General features: G+C 43.8%; 1 protein-coding gene across 2 annotated transcripts; it reads right to left on the bottom strand.

The window, feature by feature from the left end:
* Window positions 1-11,388: 11,388 nt before the first annotated feature.
* Window positions 11,389-21,504, bottom strand: LOC129821442 (zinc finger protein 239-like). Of its 2 annotated transcripts, none has more exons than XM_055879120.1 (2): window positions 20,948-21,504; window positions 11,389-14,492 (listed from the first exon to the last, which is right to left on the bottom strand). In XM_055879120.1, the coding sequence occupies exons 1-2, from the start codon at window positions 21,267-21,269 to the stop codon at window positions 13,774-13,776; spliced, it is 1,041 nt and encodes a 346-aa protein (XP_055735095.1). In that variant the 5' UTR covers window positions 21,270-21,504; the 3' UTR covers window positions 11,389-13,773. The 2 variants fall into 2 exon arrangements, 1 of the variants encoding a protein (XP_055735095.1); XR_008754326.1 differs by lacking the exon at window positions 11,389-14,492 and adding an exon at window positions 15,268-19,852.
* Window positions 21,505-21,940: the final 436 nt, after the last annotated feature.

Here is a 21,940-nt window from a genome sequence, read left to right on the forward strand (position 1 = left end):
TTCACACAGTCTCCTCTGAACAACTGATGTTGAAATGTGTCAGTTACTTGAACTCTGTGAAGCATTTATTTGGGCAGCAATATCTGAGGCTGGTAAATAATGAACTTATCCTCTGCAGCAGAGGTAACTGGGTCTTCCGTTGCTGTGGTGGTCCTCATGGGAGCCAGTTTCATCATAGCGCTTGATTGTTTTTGCAACTACACTTGAAATATTCCGTATTGACTGACCTTCATGTCATCAAGTAATGACGGACTGTTGTTTCTCTTTGCTTATTTGAGCTGTTCTTGCCATAATATGGACTTGGTATTTTACCAAATAGGACTATCTTCTGTATTCTCTCACACCTTGTCACAACACAATTGATTGTGTCAAACGCATTAAAAAGGAAAGAAATTCCACTTTTAAGAAGGCACAACTGTCAATAGAAATGCATTCCAGGTGACTTTCTCATGAAGCTGGTTGAGAGAATGCCAAGAGTGTGCAAAGCTGCCATCAAGGCAAAGGGTGGCTACTTTGAAGAATCTAAAATATATTTGGATTTGTTTAACACTTTTTTGGTTACTACATGATTCCATATGTGTTATTTCATCGTTTTGATGTCTTCACTATTTTTCTTCAATGTAGAAAATAGTAAAAATAAAGAAAAACCCTTGAATGAGTAGGTGTTCTAAAACTTTTGACCGGTAGTGTAGAGCCTTCAGTGATTTTTTTCCGTGGGCTGTGGCCCCCCTTGTCTGAATTTGGTCAATATGTCCTCCAAAAAACTTTATAGCCCACTGTGGCAAAGACTATACTTTCAGGAGTTAAACAACACAATAAAAAAAAAATATCACCTTGTTTGTCTCATTCTTCCAACCTAGCTAGTGACTTTATAAAACACAATATTTGGTATTTGTATTTTATATTATACCAACGATATAGGAAAGCATTTGGTAGCAAAATAGCCAAAAACATAAAATGATTAATTCATTCAAGGTTTACAAATATGCCCAATCAATAGAACATTATGTCAGAAAACAATAGTCTAAACCCAATGTCTCTACCATATATGGTTGAAAAGTTACCGACGATTTACTCTCAGAATTTAACCTCACAACACCAAATATGGAACACATACAACCAAGTGCGGTGCAGTCTAAACTAGTAATGGTCACAGCAAATGATCGTCATTTTTTCATCAACACTGTCAAGTACAAGTATATGAATGTTATAATATTGTAGAGAACAAGCTAATGATTAATTCTATGTAATTTCTAATGATATCAGGCAAAAGAAAACGACGTTTGGACATGAATCTCGTAGCTCCCTCTTGAATTGACCCTTTTTCTCTACATTGTATAGCAAGTAAGTGAATATATAAAAAGAATATATGTCATTCATCAGATGCTTTTATCCATTTACATTTACATTTAAGTCATTTAGCAGACGCTCTTATCCAGAGCGACTTACAAATTGGTGCATTCACCTTATGATATCCAGTGGAACAACCACTTTACAATAGTGCATCTAACTCTTTTAAGGGGGAGGGGGGTTAGAAGGATTACTTTATCCTATCCTAGGTATTCCTTAAAGAGGTGGGGTTTCAGGTGTCTCCGGAAGGTGGTGATTGACTCCGCTGACCTGGCGTCGTGAGGGAGTTTGTTCCACCATTGGGGTGCCAGAGCAGCGAACAGTTTTGACTGGGCTGAGCGGGAACTGTACTTCCTCAGAGGTAGGGAGGCGAGCAGGCCAGAGGTGGATGAACGCAGTGCCCTTGTTTGGGTGTAGGGCCTGATCAGAGCCTGAAGGTACGGAGGTGCCGTTCCCCTCACAGCTCCGTAGGCAAGCACCATGGTCTTGTAGCGGATGCGAGCTTCAACTGGAAGCCAGTGGAGAGAGCGGAGGAGCGGGGTGACGTGAGAGAACTTGGGAAAGTTGAACACCAGACGGGCTGCGGCGTTCTGAATGAGTTGTAGGGGTTTAATGGCACAGGCAGGGAGCCCAGCCAACAGCGAGTTGCAGTAATCCAGACGGGAGATGACAAGTGCCTGGATTAGGACCTGCGCCGCTTCCTGCGTGAGGCAGGGTCGTACTCTGCGAATGTTGTAGAGCATGAACCTACAGGAACGGGTCACCGCCTTGATGTTAGTTGAGAACGACAGGGTGTTGTCCAGGATCACGCCAAGGTTCTTAGCACTCTGGGAGGAGGACACAATGGAGTTGTCAACCGTGATGGCGAGATCATGGAACGGGCAGTCCTTCCCCGGGAGGAAGAGCAGCTCCGTCTTGCCGAGGTTCAGCTTGAGGTGGTGATCCGTCATCCACACTGATATGTCTGCCAGACATGCAGAGATGCGATTCACCACCTGGTTATCAGAGGGGGGAAAGGAGAAGATTAATTGTGTGTCGTCTGCATAGCAATGATAGGAGAGACCATGTGAGGATATGACAGAGCCAAGTGACTTGGTGTATAGCGAGAATAGGAGAGGACCTAGAACAGAGCCCTGGGGGACACCAGTGGTGAGAGCACGTGGTGCGGAGACAGATTCTCGCCACGCCACCTGGTAGGAGCGACCTGTCAGGTAGGACGCAATCCAAGCGTGGGCCGCGCCGGAGATGCCCAGCTCGGAGAGGGTGGAGAGGAGGATCTGATGGTTCACAGTATCAAAGGCAGCCGATAGGTCTAGAAGGATGAGAGCAGAGGAGAGAGTTAGCTTTAGCAGTGCGGAGCGCCTCCGTGACACAGAGAAGAGCAGTCTCAGTTGAATGACTAGTCTTGAAACCTGACTGATTTGGATCAAGAAGGTCATTCTGAGAGAGATAGCAGGAGAGCTGGCCAAGGACGGCACGTTCAAGAGTTTTGGAGAGAAAAGAAAGAAGGGATACTGGTCTGTAGTTGTTGACATCGGAGGGATCGAGTGTAGGTTTTTTCAGAAGGGGTGCAACTCTCGCCCCCTTGAAGACGGAAGGGACGTAGCCAGCGGTCAAGGATGAGTTGATGAGCGAGGTGAGGTAAGGGAGAAGGTCTCCGGAAATGGTCTGGAGAAGAGAGGAGGGGATAGGGTCAAGCGGGCAGGTTGTTGGGCGGCCGGCCGTCACAAGACGCGAGATTTCATCTGGAGAGAGAGGGGAGAAAGAGGTCAAAGCACAGGGTAGGGCAGTGTGAGCAGAACCAGCGGTGTCGTTTGACTTAGCAAACGAGGATCGGATGTCGTCGACCTTCTTTTCAAAATGGTTGACGAAGTCATCAGCAGAGAGGGAGGAGGGGGGAGGAGGGGGAGGAGGATTCAGGAGGGAGGAGAAGGTGGCAAAGAGCTTCCTAGGGTTAGAGGCAGATGCTTGAAATTTAGAGTGGCAGAAATTGGCTTTAGCAGCAGAGACAGAAGAGGAGAAGGTAGAGAGGAGGGAGTGAAAGGATGCCAGGTCCGCAGGGAGGCGAGTTTTCCTCCATTTCCGCTCGGCTGCCCGGAGCCCTGTTCTGTGAGCTCGCAATGAGTCGTCGAGCCACGGAGCAGGAGGGGAGGACCGAGCCGGCCTGGAGGATAGGGGACATAGAGAGTCAAAGGATGCAGAAAGGGAGGAGAGGAGGGTTGAGGAGGCAGAATCAGGAGATAGGTTGGAGAAGGTTTGAGCAGAGGGAAGAGACGATAGGATGGAAGAGGAGAGAGTAGCGGGGGAGAGAGAGCGAAGGTTGGGACGGCGCGATACCATCCGAGTAGGGGCAGTGTGGGAAGTGTTGGATGAGAGCGAGAGGGAAAAGGATACAAGGTAGTGGTCGGAGACTTGGAGGGGAGTTGCAATGAGATTAGTGGAAGAACAGCATCTAGTAAAGATGAGGTCAAGCGTATTGCCTGCCTTGTGAGTAGGGGGGGGAAGGTGAGAGGGTGAGGTCAAAAGAGGAGAGGAGTAGAAAGAAGGAGGCAGAGAGGAATGAGTCAAAGGTAGACATGGGGAGGTTAAAGTCACCCAGAACTGTGAGAGGTGAGCCATCCTCAGGAAAGGAACTTATCAGGGCGTCAAGCTCATTGATGAACTCTCCAAGGGAACCTGGAGGGCGATAAATGATAAGGATGTTAAGCTTGAAAGGGCTGGTAACTGTGACAGCATGGAATTTAAAGGAGGCGATAGACAGATGGGTCAGGGGAGAAAGAGAGAATGTCCACTTGGGAGAGATGAGGATCCCAGTGCCACCACCCCGCTGACCAGAAGCTCTCGGGGTGTGCGAGAACACGTGGGCAGACGAGGAGAGAGCAGTAGGAGTAGCAGTGTTATCAGTGGTAATCCATGTTTCCGTCAGTGCCAAGAAGTTGAGGGACTGGAGGGAAGCATAGGCTGAGATGAACTCTGCCTTGTTGGCCGCAGATCGGCAGTTCCAGAGGCTGCCTGAGACCTGGAACTCCACGTGGGTCGTGCGCGCTGGGACCACCAGGTTAGAGTAGCAGCGGCCACGCGGTGTGAAGCGTTTGTATGGTCTGTGCAGAGAGGAGAGAACAGGGATAGACAGACACATAGTTGACAGGCTACAGAAGAGGCTACGCTAATGCAAAGGAGATTGGAATGACAAGTGGACTACACGTCTCGAATGTTCAGAAAGTTAAGCTTACGTTGCAAAAAATCTTGTTGACTAAAATGATATAGTACTGCTGGCTGGTGAAATAGGCTAGCTAGCAGTGGCTGCGTTGTTGACTTTGTTTGAAAGTGTAGCTGGCTAGGTAACCTCTAACTGGCTAGGTAACCTCGACAATTACTCTAGACTACACAATTATCTTGGATACAAAGACGGCTATGTAGCCAGCTAAGATCAAACAAATCAAACTGTTGTACTGTAATGAAATGAAATGTTATACTACCTGTGGAGCAAAGCGGAATGCAACTACTCGCTCCAACCCGGAAGTGCGTATCGTAGAGGGAGAGGCAATAGAAGTGTTGTTTCTTGTATTATTGTCAAATAATCCAAAGTGACTTACAATAAAACAAGCTGGGTGGTGACGGGAATCGAACCCACTACCCTGGCGTTGCAAGCGTCATGCTCTATCATGGTCATGGGTGCACCTCAGCCACGCACAAGGTCCTAAACGATATCTTAACCGCCATTGATAAGAAACAATACTGTGTGGCCCTATTCATTGACCTGGCCAAGGCTTTCTACTCTGTCAATCACCACATCCTTATCGACAGACTCAACAGCCTTGGTTTATCAAATGATTGCCTCGCCTGGTTCACCAACTACTTCTCCGATAGAGTTCAGTATGTAAAATCGGCTTTCTGAAGTCCGGGCCTCTGGCAATCTCTATGGGGGTGCCACAGGGTTCAATTCTTGGGCCGACTCTCTTCTCTGTATACATCAATGATGTCGCTCTTGCTGCTGGTGAGTCTCTGATCCACCTCTACGCAGATGACACCATTCTGTATACTTCTGGCCCTTCTTTGGACACTGTGTTAACTACCCTCCAGACGAGCTTCAATGCCATACAACTCTCCTTCCGTGGCCTCCAACTGCTCTTAAATACAAGTAAAACTAAATGCATGCTCTTCAACCGATCGCTGCCTGCACCTGCCCACCCGTCCAGCATCACTACTCTGGACGGTTCTGACTTAGAATATGTGGACAACTACAAATACCAAGGTGTCTAGTTAGACTGTAAACTCTCTTTCCAGACTCACATCAAACATCTCCAATCCAAAGTTAAATCTAGAATTGGCTTCCTATTTCGCAACAAAGCATCCTTCACTCATGCTGCCAAACATACCCTCGTAAAACTGACCATCCTACCGATCCTCGACTTTGGCGATGTCCTTTACAAAATAGCCTCCAACACCCTACTCAACAAATTGGATGTAGTCTATCACAGTGCCATCCATTTTGTCACCAAGCCCCATATACTACCCACCACTGTGACCTGTACGCTCTCGTTGGCCGGCCCTCGCGTCATACTCGTCGACAAACCCACTGGCTCCAGGTCATCTACAAGACCCTGCTAGGTAAAGTCCCGCCTTATCTCAACTCGCTGGTCACCATAGCAGCACTCACCCGTAGCACGCGCTCCAGCAGGTATATCTCACTGGTCACCCCAAAAGCCAATTCCTCCTTTGGCCGCCTCTCCTTCCAGTTCTCTGCTGCCAATGACTGTAACGAACTGCAAAAATCTCTGAAACTGAAGACCCTTATCTCCCTCACTAGCTTTAAGCATCAGCTGTCAGAGCAGCTCACAGATCACTGCACCTGTACATAGCCCATCTATAAATAGCTGTCCCGCCCTGACCTTAGAGATCCTTTTTATGTCTCTATTTTGCTTTGGTCAGCGCGTGAGTTGGGGTGGCCATTCTACAGTGGGGCAAAAAAGTATTTAGTCAGCCACCAATTGTGCAAGTTCTCCCACTTAAAAAGATGAGAGAGGCCTGTAATTTTCATCATAGGTACACTTCATCTATGACAGACAAAATGATTTTAAAAAATCCAGAAAATCACATTGTAGGATTTTTTATGAATGTATTTGCAAATTATGGTGGAAAATAAGTATTTGGTCACCTACAAACAAGCAAGATTTATGGCTCTCACAGACCTGTAACTTCTTCTGTAAGAGGCTCCTCTGACCTCCACTCGTTACCTGTATTAATGGCACCTGTTTGAACTTGTTATCAGTATAAAAGACACCTGTCCACAACCTCAAACAGTCACACTCCAAACTCCACTATGGCCAAGACCAAAGAGCTGTCAAAGGACACCAGAAACAAAATTGTAGACCTGCACCAGGCTGGGAAGACTGAATCTGCAATAGGTAAGCAGCTTGGTTTGAAGAAATCAACTGTGGGAGCAATTATTAGGAAATGGAAGACATACAAGACCACTGATAATCTCCCTCGATCTGGGGCTCCACGCAAGATCTCACCCAGCGGGGTCATAATGATCACAAGAACGGTGAGCAAAAATCACAGAACCACACGGGGGGACCTAGTGAATGACCTGCAGAGAGCTGGGACCAAAGTAACAAAGCCTACCATCAGTACCACACTACGCCGCCAGGGACTCAAATCCTGCAGTGCCAGACGTGCCCCCCTGCTTAAGCCAGTACATGTCCAGGCCCATCTGAAGTTTGCTAGAGAGCATTTGGATGATCCAGAAGAAGATTGGGAGAATGTCATATAGTCAGATGAAACCGGAGTAGAACTTTTTGGTAAAAACTCAACTCGTCGTGTTTGGAGGACAAAGAATGCTGAGTTGCATCCAAAGAACACCATACCTACTGTGAAGCATGGGGGTGGAAACATCATGCTTTGGGGCTGTTTTTCTGCAAAGGGACCAGGACTACTGATCCGTGTAAAGGAAAGAATGAATGGGGCCATGTATCGTGAGATTTTGAGTGAAAACCTCCTTCCATCAGCAAGGGCATTGAAGATGAAACGTGGCTGGGTCTTTCATCATGACAATGATCCCAAACACACCGCGCGGGCAACGAAGGAAGTGGCTTCGTAAGAAGCATTTCAAGGTCCTGGAGTGGCCTAGCCAGTCTCCAGATCTCAACCCCATAGAAAATCTTTGGAGGGAGTTGAAAGTCTGTGTTGCCCAGCAACAGCCCAAAAACATCACTGCTCTAGAGGAGATCTGCATGGAGGAATGGGCCAAAATATCCGCAACAGTGTGTGAAAACCTTGTGAAGACTTACAGAAAACGTTTGACCTCTGTCATTGCCAACAAAGGGTATATAACAAAGTATTGAGATAAACTTTTGTTATTGACCAAATACTTATTTTCCGCCATAATTTGCAAATAAATTCATTAGAAATCCTACAATGTGATTTTCAGGATTTTCTTTTCTCATTTTGTCTGTCATAGTTGAAGTGTACCTATGATGAAAATTACAGGCCTCTTTCATCTTTTTAAGTGGGAGAACTTGCACAATTGGTGGCTGACTAAATACTTTTTTGCCCCACTGTATGTTTCTATGATTTCTATGTTTTGGCCGGGTATGGTTCTCAATCAGGGACAGCTGTCTATCGTTGTCTCTGATTGGGAACCATACTTAGGTAGCCTTTTTTCCCATCTGTCTAGGTGGGAGGTTGACTTTGTTTAGGGCACTTTGCCTTTGAGCTTCACGGTTTGTTTTTTGTAGTGTTTATTGTTTAGTTCGGCGTCTTTTCCAAATAAAGAGAAAATATCGCTCACCACGCTGCACCTTGGTCCTCTTCTTTAAACGGGCTGTGACAATAGCCCAAACAACTACCTCATCCGCTACTGTATTTATTATATTTATTTATCTTGCTCCTTTGCACCCCAGTATTTCTACTTTGCACATTCATCTACTGCAAATCTACCATTCCAGTGTTTTCAATTGCTATATTTTATTTACTTCGCCACCGTGGCCTTTTTATTGCCCTACCTCCCTTATCTCACCTAATTTGCTCACATTGTATATAGACTTGTTTTTCTACTGTATTGTAATGACCTGACTAGATCATAAAGGAACAATTGTCCAGACAGAGGATTGAGTTTACGAATTGACGGTTTATTAACCCAACTTTACACAGGCTACTGTTTGGCCGTAGCCCACGCCAAATAAACGAAAGGTACCCCACAAGCCAACCGTGACCTTCTCTTGTGAAGCCCAGACATAAGAGAGAGAACAATGGCTAAACCTGGTCTTAACATCCAATGCTCCATCCCTCTCCGCCAAACACCAGGATGCCTGGCATCAGAACATTCCAGGCATCACCGTGATTGGCAGATTTTATTTTATTTATTTTATTTTACCGTTATTTTACCAGGTAAGTTGACTGAGAACGCGTTCTCATTTGCAGCAACGACCTGGGGAATAGTTACAGGGGAGAGGAGGGGGATGAATGAGCCAATTGTAAACTGGGGATTATTAGGTGACCATGATGGTTTGAGGGCCAGATTGGGAATTTAGCCAGGACACCAGGGTAGCAGGTTGATTGGCATGTCAGACCCCGCGAACACTGGTAAGTACAACACAACCCACTAATAGCCTACCACATAACACACCGCTGTCTGTGTGGGTCGCTACAATACTAATGAATAACGAAGACAATTATGGTTTTCTGTGAATAGCCTCCATAACGTTACTATAGCTAATTAACGTAAATATTAGAAAGCTGAGTTTGACCGTTGGCGTTGTATGAGCTCCAGTACAGTACTGTCCTAACTAGGCAGAACTAGGTTTGTATTATTTCCTGAACTATATTCTTTCCCATATATTGTATATCGTTTCCATAAAGCCAACATGTCTTTACACTCTAATTAACGTAAGTTTCCAATCTAGAGCTGTTCTCACTTTTGTAAGAATAACTAACTAAGGACGGTGACCTGTCCAGACGACATGTTACAACAAACTGAATCGTCAATGGAGGGCTTCCTCTTTATATAGCCTGCTACAGCATGCAATACTATTAACTCAAGGGGGCATAACGTTACATGTACAATACTATCCCATTTTGGAAACGTTACATGTACAATACTATCCCATTTTGAAAACGTTGCATGTACAATACTATCCCATTTTGAAAACGTTACATGTACGCCCACTTGTGGAGGGAAATTAATATCTTAGATCACAGGTGTCAAACTCATTCCACGGAGGGCCGAGTGTCTGCGGGTTTTCGCTCCTCCCTTGTACTTGATTGATGAATTAACATCACTAATTAGTTAGGAACTCCCCACACCTGGTTGTCTAGGGCTTTATTGAAAGGAAAAAACAAAAACCTGCAGACACTAGGCCCTCCGTGGAATGAGTTTGACACCCCTGTCTTAGATGGTAGCTGTAGATGGGATTCAAATGCATAATGGTATTAATACCGTGTCTAGACTACCTCTTTTGTATAAATGCCCTTCAGAATCCAAACACAGTATTGCCACGCAGCAAAATGCTGAGTATAATCTTTCAAGTCAGCCAGTCACACAATGCTATTCTCAAACATACCTAATCAATTAGCTGTTTTTCAACAATATTTTAACCCGCAGGAATATTTCCTCATTTCTATGTCATGGTTAGTTCGTAGGATAATGCAACTCATACATTTACATCTTTCAATACTTCTGAAATGGGGTACAGGTTTAAAATAATTACAGGTTTAAAATAATTACAGGTGCACCTTACTAGCTTATACTATATCATAAATAGTCTTAAATAGTTAACACAGATTCTAGTTTTCATCCAGTTCACACAGATAGCTGACTCAGCCCTGTTTACACCTCCAAGGTGCCCCCCCCCCCCCCTCACCCAGGAAAACACACTCAGAGCCTATGAGGCTTTTCTAAAAACTACACTTTGTGTGTGTAACAGGGTTGGTTATGTTTCCACTTGCCTCTAAAGAAAGGTGTATTTAATGTTCAAGCATTCTTATTGGTTAGTTCAACTCTGATGACAATAAGGGGTGTTGTGATTGGCCCCGCTTGCAGATAGGGGGAGATCGCGAACGTCAGGTCTTCCCAGTAGTAAAATGTGATGCAAGGGGTAGGTCACGTTCTGAATACTGTTTTCTATTTTCTATTTTACAATGTGTACAAGTTTGCTGGACGTTACTGATTTATACATGTGTGGGTATATGGTACCTGTTAGGGATTGAGGGGATTTCTGGGATGTGCTTTGGCATATGATTGCTGTAAATAAGTGTGTTAGCTAGCATACACTGAAGTCATGGTCACATAAGCCACTGCTAACACAGTTGTCTTCGTGCTACAGATTTTGCCATCGACAGCCATCAATACTGTTAAGCCCTGCACAACTAACGTGCTGTTTCCCATTTAACAACAGGTATTTACACGTTATATTTTGTTCGCCCAGTAGGAAAATGTGATGCAAGGGAAATAAATAATGCTCAACTGGGACCACTGGCCGAAGTGATTTATTTTGAGAAAACACAACGCATGGAGAGTACATTATACATCTGTTACACTGGTGCCGTGACCCGGATCACTGCACCAATGTAACAGTATAACTTTACGTCCGTCCCCTCGCCCCGACCCGGGCGCGAACCAGGGACCCCCTGCACACAAGTCACCCACGAAGCATCGTTACCCATCGCTCCACAAAACCCGCGGCCCTTGCAGAGCAAGGGGAACCACTACTTCAAGGTCTCAAAGCGAGTGACGTAACCGATTGAAACGCTATTAGCGCGCACCAGCTAGCCATTTCACATCCGTTACATGTGCTTCGCTCACATTCTTTTTTTAACACGTTTGAGATGTGGTATCCACTCGGCTCGCTGCCTCCTAGATCAAAGGTGGGTCCATCTGCTCCGTTCCCCAAGATTCCAAGTTAGAGGGATCCCTCGTGCACCATTTACCCAGGGCGTCAGGAGCGGTCACCAAGTCAAGATTCATATCCCCATCGCCAAATGTGGTTGTTAATTTCTTTAATATCAAATGAGACAAACTTATCACACAAGTCAGAGTTAATCTTAAACTAAATCTTTATTCACTTAAGGGAGCAGGTCAATACAACGCACAAATATAGGGTGAATCAATTGAGTGCTCTACGATAATGATGGCTGGTCGGCAAATCAGAGCCACTAGACAAAAGTACAAAGGTCTTTTACAGCCACGATATACCCCTGTCAACCTACATGACGAAAAACAGATGTATAGAATGGGTCACAAGATTAAGATTTGTATGAAAGATACTTAGAATTCTCAGCAGACAGTATCTGCTGTAAAAACAGTACTCTTTGTGTAGAGACCAGGGTCATCTCTCCCTGGTACCATATAGAACAGAAACATTAACTCATGCTCTGGAATGCAGTCTCTTTAGGTTTTCACGCTAAGCCATTGTAAATCTCCTGTCAGTGTTATCTCCCAGTGGTCCATCCTCAGTAGAACACACAGACACAATAGTTCTAAGAACCCTCTATTCTGTTGCATAAAACAACCATTTGATGCAATACATGTATTATAACATAATCTTGCAATTTTGCTCTGTGTCCACTGAAAGTTGACTAGTAACAACAACTGGGACATAAAAGACACCCACCATGAGACCCACTAAATCTGCCCAAGAGGCAAACAAAAGAAAACCCCACACCAAACTTAAAGACAGGAAGCAAACCAAATAGGTAGTGCAACTAAAGTTGTGAACTCTCCACATCTATCAAGACAACTGGAGCACTGGGCCAGACACTCTTAAATAGAACCTGGACCAGCTCAGGTGAAACACCTTCCCACTAACGAGATGGACAAGCCAGCACAGGTGTAACACATACTGACTAACGAGGTGACGCCAATCGGTGCGCCCTACGTGCTATACGCGCTAATGAGCTATACGTGCTAAAGTCCAACCTCAAAACAAATGAAAAAAACCAAAACACCTTCCCCCTTAAGAGAATGCTTACCACAAACAGAAAACAACTTACATTTCATATTATAATCAACTACAATGCTTCACCAATATTAACTACTGGCTGTATCTACTGGCTGTGAACAATTAAAAACAAGAAACACTAGCTTCTAGAACTCTCATCCCCTTGGAACGAGCCCAAAAAACCCTCATCTCCAATACGGAAAAACGTGCAGTCAAAATAAATTGTGATCCATGGCAACGCACTGGCTAAACACAAAACGTTTTGACTGCCCACCCATGAGACAATCAGCAACCAAATTGTCCTTACCACGGACATGTCTGATTTCAAGAGGAAACTCCTGCAATATCCGTAGTAACTTTCCACCTCACCGCGGACCTCACCGCGGAGCTTCGCTCTCTTTTCAGGGTTCACTAGATAGATATGTTGTTGGATCGGGGCCCAGTCCCAAATGTCATGCTCTAGTACATTTGGGTTGGCACATGTGAGAATTAACCCTGATATTCTAAAAGCAGGGTAACAATGTCAATATAATTGTACCCAAAGAATTGTCAGTTGGTTGCATAAATAATTACCATTACTAAATGTTTGATGAATTGTAAATATGAAATATTTGATGCATAGTCTTATTTTCAAAGTCTTTTCAATGACATTTTACTAGGTGGGATAGCCCAATGTCAAAACAGAGTTTTAACATGTCCAAATCAATAACCAATATGCAGAAACAGTTTGGGATAAATTGAAAACCTAAACATAACATGTGCTACATACACAAACATCTGCCACAATAATCATATTACTTGTATTTTTTTAAACAAGCTCCTTATAAACTGCACAAGCACCAAAAACGCTGTTGTTTTGACAAGTAGCAATAAATCAATTATATATATTAGGGGGGAAATCAGCTTGTTCGTGCTGTTGAAACTAACACAACTTTTTAAAAAACATGGAAATGGGAGATATCTTTTACCTCACTGGTTAGAGGACAACCTGCAGAAGAGTCAGATACATTTTGGAGTGATGCATTTAAATGTAGGGGTCGCAAAACAAAGGAACTCAACACTTATTTGTCATCACTCATCGATATCATGTTGAAATCAATTGTGCCGAGAGGAGGGAGATGAGGTTGCACGTCCTGTTAAAACTAACAGCTCAAAAACCACACGGAATCTGGGAATAATGTGTACATCACTGGTTAGAGGACAATTTGTAGAAAACAGCTAGCTACATTTTGAAGTGCTGCATTTTGATTCAAGTGGGTCACCAACGTGGTAAGTGGAACAGCTCGTTTTGTGTTAGTCACCTTTTGTTAAATCACATAAATAGTACTCTTTCAATTCATAGCCTGGATTTTTTCCTAAGGCTAATATCCATATCACGCTGAAATCAATTAATGGGGCGAACGTATTGTGACATTGTGAAATTCCTTAAAATACTCCTACTACAATGTTAAACATTCTACATTGTGACATTTTTTCATTGATATCACGAAATAACTTCTTCATGTATTTTCTGATGTTTGATCAGAGATCTTTTATCAAAGTATCTCTTGGCACACTGATCACAGCTATAAGGTTTCTCTCCTGTGTGTGTTCTCTTGTGTAGAGTCAGAGAGCCAGATCGACCAAAACTTTTCCCACATTGATCACAGCTGTAAGGTTTCTCTCCTGTGTGTGTTCTCTGGTGTGATATCAGATGGCCAGATTGACCAAAACTCTTCCCACATTGATCACAGCTATAAGGTTTCTCTCCTGTGTGTGTTCTCTGGTGTTGAGTCAGAGTTCTAGATGCAGCAAAACTCTTCCCACATTGACCACAGCTATAAGGTTTCTCCCCTGTGTGTTTTCTCTGGTGCACTGTCAGATCTCCAGATTGACCAAAACTCTTCCCACATTGATCACAGCTATAAGGTTTCTCTCCTGTGTGTGTTCTCTGGTGCACTGTCAGATCTCCAGATTGACCAAATCTCTTCCCACATTGAACACAGCTATAAGGTTTCTCTCCTGTGTGTGTTCTCTGATGAATTTTAATGCCTGATGAGGTGAATCTCTTCCCACAGTCAGAGCAGCAGTGAGTTCTCTTCCCTGTGGATCTCTGCAGGTGTTTATTGAGGTGTTCTGATCTGGAGAGACTCTTCTCTGCCTCTTCAGCATCATGAGGTTGTTGAGGCTCCCCAGAGGATCCACGATAGTCATGTCTCTCTCCTGTGTGAACAACAAAGTCAGACAGATGATTAAAGGCCCACAACAGTGGAAATCCATTGTAAAAGGTGATTCCAACAGCGTAGCCATGATGTTGTACAACAATTGACGTCTGTAATAAATGTTAAAATTATTTGACAATTGTCTTAAAATGAGCAAGAATAGTCATATTTTGTCTTGTTTTCACATTAGTAGAGTAACATTGATGATTGTAGGCTAGAAATAAGATAATAATGTTGTTGAAACTCTAAACAGTTTGCCAGACGACTTTTGGTCTCTAATATAGGCCCCTTTCTGTGTTTGCTAAAATTGCGGCACGAGGGCAATTTGATTGCAGAAACTCCTCCCTGCTAATGACGAAATTGATAGTTATGGATGTACTATATCTACCTGGAGCAAAAATGGTGAGCAAAGATTTTCGTTTTTCACAATGTATTCTGAATGTGAATGGAGGAAACTCAGGGGAGTAACCTGTATTTCCAGGTTGCTTATGAGTACATTTCACACTACTTTGGATTATAATTGTAAGGCTTGTTTGAATGTCCTGTTTAATATAATGTTTGCTACAGTATTAAGAATGATGTGTAATTATTGAAGAACCGTGTTAATGACAGTATCCATTTGGGTGTTGTCAATAAAGTTAAGATTTTATGTTTCATTTTTTTATTTCACCAGGTAGGTCAGTTGAGAACAAGTTCTCATTTACAACTGAGACCTGGCCAAGATAAAGCAAAGCAGTGTGACAAAAAAACAACAGAGTACGTGGGATAAACAAAAGTCAAATCAAATCCAATTTATTTATATAGCCCTTCTTACATCAGCTGATATCTCAAAGTGCTGTACAGAAACCCAGCCTAAAACCCCAAACAGCAAGCAATGCAGGTGTGGAAGCACGGTGGCTAGGAAAAACTCCCTAGAAAGGCCAAAACCTAGGAAGAAACCTAGAGAGGAACCAGGCTATGAGGGGTGGCCAGTCCTCTTCTGGCTGTGCCGGGTGGAGATTATAACAGAACATGGCCAAGATGTTCAAATGTTCATAAATGACCAGCATGGTCAAATAATAATAATCACAGTAGTTGTCGAGGGTGCAGCAAGTCAGCACCTCAGGAGTAAATGTCAGTTTGCTTTTCATAGCCGATCATTAAGAGTATCTCTACCGCTCCTGCTCTCTAGAGAGTTGAAAACAGCAGGTCTGGGACAGGTAGCACATCCGGTGAACAGGTCAGGGTTCCATAGCCGCAGGCAGAACAGATGAAACTGGAGCAGCAGCACGGCCAGGTGGACTGGGGACAGCAAGGAGTCATCATGCCAGGTAGTCCTGAGGCATGGTCCTAGGGCTCAGGTCCTCCGAGAGAGAGTAAGAAAGAGAGAATTAGAGAGAGCATACTTAAATTAAGACAGGAGAAGTACTCCAGATATAACACACTGACCCTAGCCCCCCGACACAAACTACTGCAGCATAAATACTGGAGGCTGAGACGGGAGGGGTCAGGAGACACTGTGGCCCCATCCGATGATACCCCCGGACAGGGCCAAACAGGAAGGATATAACCCCACCCACTTTGCCAAAGCACAGCCCCCACACCAAAAGTACTGTCAATAACGCAATAGAAAAATCTACATACCTCCTTACTCCATTTGCACACACTGTAAGGCAATAAATAGGCCATAGTAGCGAAGTAATTACAATTTAGCAAATTAACACTGGAGTGATAGATGTGCAGATGATGATGTGCAAGTAGAAATACTGGTGTGCAAAAGAGCAAAAAAGTAAATAAAAACATGGGGATGAGGTAGGCAGTTGGGCTATTAACAGATGGGCTATTTACAGATGGTCTGTGTACAGCTGCAGCGATCGGTAAGCTGCTCAGATAGCTGATGCTTAAAGTTATTGAGGGAGATATAAGTCTCCAACTTCAGCGATTTTTGCAATTCGTTCCAGTCATTGGCAGCAGAGAACTGGAAGGAAAGGCGGCCAAAGAAGGTGTTGGCTTTGGGGATGACCAGTGAGATATACCTCCTGGAGCGTGTGCTATGGGTGGGTGTTGCTATGGTGACCAGTGAGCTGAGTGAAGGCGGCCAGGCAAAGACTTATAGATGACCTGGAGCCAGTGGGTTTGGCGACGAATATGTAGCGAGGGCCAGCCGACGAGAGCATACAGGTCGCAGTGGTGGGTGGTATATGGGGCTTTGGTGACAAAACGGATTGCACTGTGATAGACTGCATCCAGTTTGCTGAGTAGAGTGTTGGAGGCTATTTTGAAAATGACATCACTGAAGTCAAGGATCGGTAGGATAGTCAGTTTTACGAGGGTATGTTTGGCAGCGTGAGTGAAGGCGGCTTTGTTGCGAAATAGGAAGCTGATTCTAGATTTAATTTTGGATTGGAAATGCTTAATATTAGTCTGGAAGTAGAGTTTACAGTCTAACCAGACACCTAGAATATGTCGACAACTATAAATACCTAAGTCAGAACCGTCCAGAGTAGTGATGCTAGACGGGGGGGTGCGGGCAGCGATCGGTTGAAGAGCATGCATTTAGTTTCACTAGCGATTAAGAGCAGTTGGAGGCCACGGAAGGAGTGTTGTACGGCATTGAAGCTCGTTTGGAGGTTTGTTAACACACCACCACTAATGAGTTGTGGAGCTTCTCAAATACATTTTTCTTCACCTCAAACAGCAAGTAAACAAAGTCTAATCAAAATCAATTGCGAATGACAATAGTTCCTCAAAGTATTTTCGTATATTTCCAGCTCCCGCCCTTTCGATAACCACTCGGCATAAAAGGGAAAAATGTAATGCTCTGATCCAGTGGAAATGTCTTAAAATACCTGATTACTTCTTATCCCTTGCACAAATAGCCGACCGGGAAACTGAGGGCCTAGAATATTTTATACAATGTTGCAAGTTTCGGAGGACCCAGTTGATAGTTGATACAATGTTTAAAGATCGTTGTAGACAGGTCATGTGCAGCAAATGTGATTTATAGGATATTTTCTACCTGCAGACTGCAATGTTTTTATTTGTTGGCTTTATGTAGGCTATTTTTACATTGTTGGCAATGGCAATAAAAGTTACTTTTAGACTTGTATAATTCTCATTTAGATTTAGATAGAATGTAGATTAATCACAGACAATAATTTTGAGATACTATTATAAATTAAATGAAACTGTTCCACGAAAATGTGCATATGAAAATCATAACTGGCACACAGATTGGTAGAAATGGTCAGATAAATTGGCACTCCAAATGGAAAAGGTTGACGACTGCTGATGTAGTCTATTACTGTAGTCTATTAGTCTATCTATCTGTAGTCTATTAGTCTATTACTGAAGAAGCAGAACGGCAGAATTTACAAAGTCCAGCAGCGGACGCCCGGCTCCCTCCGGTCAGGCTTGGTTGACGACCGGCTCCCTCCGGTCAGGTTTCGTTGACGACCGGCTCCCTCCGGTCAGGTTACGTTGACGACCGGCTCCCTCCGGTCAGGTTACGTTGACGACCGGCTCCCTCCGGTCAGGTTACGTTGACGACCGGCTCCCTCCGGTCAGGTTACGTTGACGACCGGCTCCCTCCGGTCAGGTTATCTTGATGACTGGCCTAGTCATTTGTGTATCTTAATTATTTAATCAAACAGCGTGCTTAAAGCATCAGACAAGTTACGTACATACATATAGTTGATTTATTAAAATACGGGGCGATTGGTAGAAAGAACAGATGACTCTTGGCTGACCAAGAATTATTTTAGTTGGGGACAGCACTAGAACATGATTTTGGGGCTCCCGAGTGGCGCAGCAGTCTAAGACACTGCATCTCGGTGCTTGAGGCGTCACTGCAGACACCCTGGTTCGAATCCAGGCTGTATTACAACCGGCCATGATTGGGAGTCCCATATGGCGGTGCACAATTGGCCCAGCGTTGTCCGGGGTAGACCGTCATTGTAAATAAGAATTTGTTCTTAACTGACTTGCCAATAAAAGTGTTTTTTGACAAACCGTTTTTTACAAATTCGTCAAGGCACCAACTTTGAGAAGGGTTTAAAACACAGTGGCTAATATACACGAAAGCGTCTAAAGAGCTTTATTTTACGAGCCTCCTGAGTGGCGAGCCTCACTGCATCGCAGTGCTAGCTGTGCCACTAGAGATTCTGGGTTCGAGTCCAGACTCTGTCGCGACCGAGAGGCCCATGGGGCAGCGCACAAGTCGTCCGGGTTAGGGAGGGTTTGGCCGGCAGGAATATCCTTGTCTCATCGCGCACTAGCGACTCCTGTGGCAGGCCGGGCGCAGTGCACGCTGACACGGTTCCAGGTGTACGGTGTTTCCTCCGACACATTGGTGCAGCTAGCTTCCGGGTTGGATGGGCATTGTGTCAAGAAGCAGTGCGGGTTGTGTTTCGGAGGATGCATGGCTCTCGACCTTCGCCTCCCCCAAGTCCGTACGGGAGTTGCAGCGATGAGACAAGACCACTCGACACTGCACTCGTCTTATGCGTAATTAGGTGTTGGACCAATTGGATACCACGAAATTGGGGTGAAAAAAAATGCTTTGTTGTTTTGGCAATTTTGGCTAGCAAGCTACGGAGGTGGCAGACTAAAACGGAACCCAAACCGGCTGCGCCATCGTGCATAAATGTATTTTATAATTATCTAAATATTTTTAAACGCGATCACGACACGCAGGTTAAAATATCAAACAAACTCAACCAATTATATTAATTTGGTGACAGGTCGAAAAGCATTTATGGCAATTTAGCTAGCTAATTTGTCCTGGGTTATGAACATTGAGTTGTTATTTTACCTGAAATGCACAAAGTCCTCAACTCTGCCAATTAATCCAAACATAAAACGGTCAACCAAATCGTTTCTAGTCATCTCTCTTCCTTCCAGGCTTTTTCTTCTCTTGACTTTATATTGCGATTGGCAACTTTCATAAATTAGGTGCATTACCACCACTGTACTCGTTCGTCTTTCAGTCACCCACGTGGGTATAACAAATGAGGAGATGGCACGTGGGTACCTGCTTCTATAAACCAATGAGGAGATGGGAGAGGCAGGACTTGCAGCGCAATCTGCGTCACAAAAATAATTGACTTCTATTTTAGCCCGTGGCAACACAGACGCTCATTGGTGCGCGCGAGCAGTATGGGTGCAATAATTGAATAACATAGATTTCAAAATATATTTTGCAATGTCAGCCTGTAACTGTTGCTGCTGTTGAAAGAAGTGTCCCGTCTACTAGATTATACGCCACACCAACAGCATTTCAGACAAAAAGTTAGTGTAGGAAGCATGAGTTTTTACTCACCAGTGTAACAACACAGTGTGGTTAAAGACTTAGTAAGCTAGTTGTAGTCACGATCTGGTTACCTATAAGTACAAACAGTTATGTTTTTGCGTTATTACATATTTCTTTAACTTATTTCTGGATATCAAATCAAATACAATTGTATTTGTCACATGCGTTACAGTGAACTGCTTACTTAGAAGCCCTTAACCAACAATGCTTTAAGAAGTTAAGAAAATTAAGGGTTAAGTAAAAATGTCAAAATAAAAGTAACAAATAATTAAACAGCAGCAGTAAAATAACAATAGCAAGGCTATATACAGGGAGAACCGGTACAGAGTCAATGTGCGGGGGCAACGGTTACGCGAGGTAATTGAGGTAATATGTACATGTAGGTAGTTAAAGTGACTCATAGATAATAAAACAGAGTGTAGCAGCAGCGTAAAAGAGGGGTCTTCTACACTACCCACAATGCACTATTTCTCAACATCATATGGAGGATCTACTCTGTGCTACTGAGTTTGTACGCCAGCTCAAACTGGCAAACGATAGCCACTCCTCATGCACTGTGTGGTTGTGGTCCCGTGTGGCTCAGTTGGTAGAGCATGGAGCTTGCAACGCCAGGGTTGTGGGTTCAATTCCCACGGGGGGACCAGGTTGAATATGTATGAACTTTCCAATTTGTAAGTCGCTCTGGATAAGAGCGTCTGCTAAATGACTTAAATGTAAATGGTTGTGTTATCTAGTGGGAACCCGTTAGCACGGTAGGCTCTGGTGCCTTCTTGCCGTGGGCTCAAAACAAAAGAGAAAATCAATCTGCTTGCTCCTTTTACACAGTGTTTGTTTATATTTACTGACAAATACAGGCATTTATAAGTAAATTCTTCAAGAAACAGATGGGTACATATCATTAATGTATAAGTCCCAAAATGGATGTAACAACTGCTGATTGCCCCTTTAATAGTACATCTTGGGCTAAGCTAACAGGAGCTATTGAGGTCTACAGTATTTCAGGCATTGTCATTGGACGCATTTGATCAATTGTTAACGTTTTGTTGATGGTCCACTCTTGATGTTCTACACATTACAGTGTAGCTTCAGCCATTACTACAGAACAACATAAAAGTGTATAACCCCTTATCTGCATATTGGTTCAACGACTGCAGAGACGTACTTACTGGTGTTAAACAGATCTCCAACCTCCTCTTCTTCCTCTTTCAATGTGACAGTGATCTCCCCCTCCTCTTTCACTCCAAAAACTGCATCCTCCTCTTTCTCCTCTTCTTTTACTGTAACATCTTCCTCTTTCACTCTGAACGCGTCTTCCTCTTCCTTCACTGTAACGTCTTTCTCTTCTTCTTTCACTGTAACAGCCTCACCCTCTACTTCTTTTTGTATTGTAACAGCCTGCTCTTCCTCCTCCTCTTTCACAAGAGCTTCTTTCTCCGTCCAGCAGACCCCCTCTTCTTTAGCAGGAGGAGAGTAGCTTAGTGAACTCATGGTCGGAGATGTTCGCTAGCTAGCATTAGCGACTAGCCTAGTTCTAAGCTAATTTAGCAAGCAAGCTAGCTGACAAACAACGTAAATATATAATTAAATGGGCCAACAAGTGCATAAGTGTGTTTAATACACATCGACTAATATACACCAAAACAGTGTAAAGAGCGTGAATGTTGTAGCTATGTTTGCTAGAAAGCTACCGAGGTGTCTGACTAGCCGTTGTTGTTGAAGGAGCGTCCCGTCCACTAGATAATACGTCACACTGGCAGCATCGCCTGACCTAAAAGACGCACATCGCCATCTGCTGACTGGAGTGGGCAACGCAGTTGAGAAACCAAAAGTATATTTTTCATTTATTTCATAAAAGTGTAATATTATATGAAGTCGTTCAAAAAGAAGCATGTGTTGATCAATTCGTTTTTAATAAGTGATAATTTAAAACAAACTTTACACTCACTACATATTTGCATTGAACCATACTTCTGACATGGATCATTTTGACCCCAGAGGCATAGCTTTTATCATAGCCTAAATGTGGTTTGTTCAATTCTTCCAATTTTTCATGACTTTGTCAATCAACTTGTTCTTAATGAATCTAAATCACGGTTTAGTGTTTCTGTATCAATATGGACATTTAACAAATTAAAATCCCTTAGAGTCATTTTGACCCC

Source organism: Salvelinus fontinalis, chromosome 23 (assembly GCF_029448725.1).
Source record: "Salvelinus fontinalis isolate EN_2023a chromosome 23, ASM2944872v1, whole genome shotgun sequence".
Taxonomy (NCBI): domain Eukaryota; kingdom Metazoa; phylum Chordata; class Actinopteri; order Salmoniformes; family Salmonidae; genus Salvelinus; species Salvelinus fontinalis.

Excerpts from the sequence above, each read along its gene's own strand:
- LOC129821442 (XM_055879120.1), bottom strand. The coding sequence starts at position 21,269 with ATGAGTTCACTAAGCTACTCTCCTCCTGCTAAAGAAGAGGGGGTCTGC. Across the intron at positions 14,493-20,947 it reads TGGAGATCTGTTTAACACCA|GAGAGAGACATGACTATCGT; the intron begins GTAAGTACGTCT and ends TTGTTCACACAG.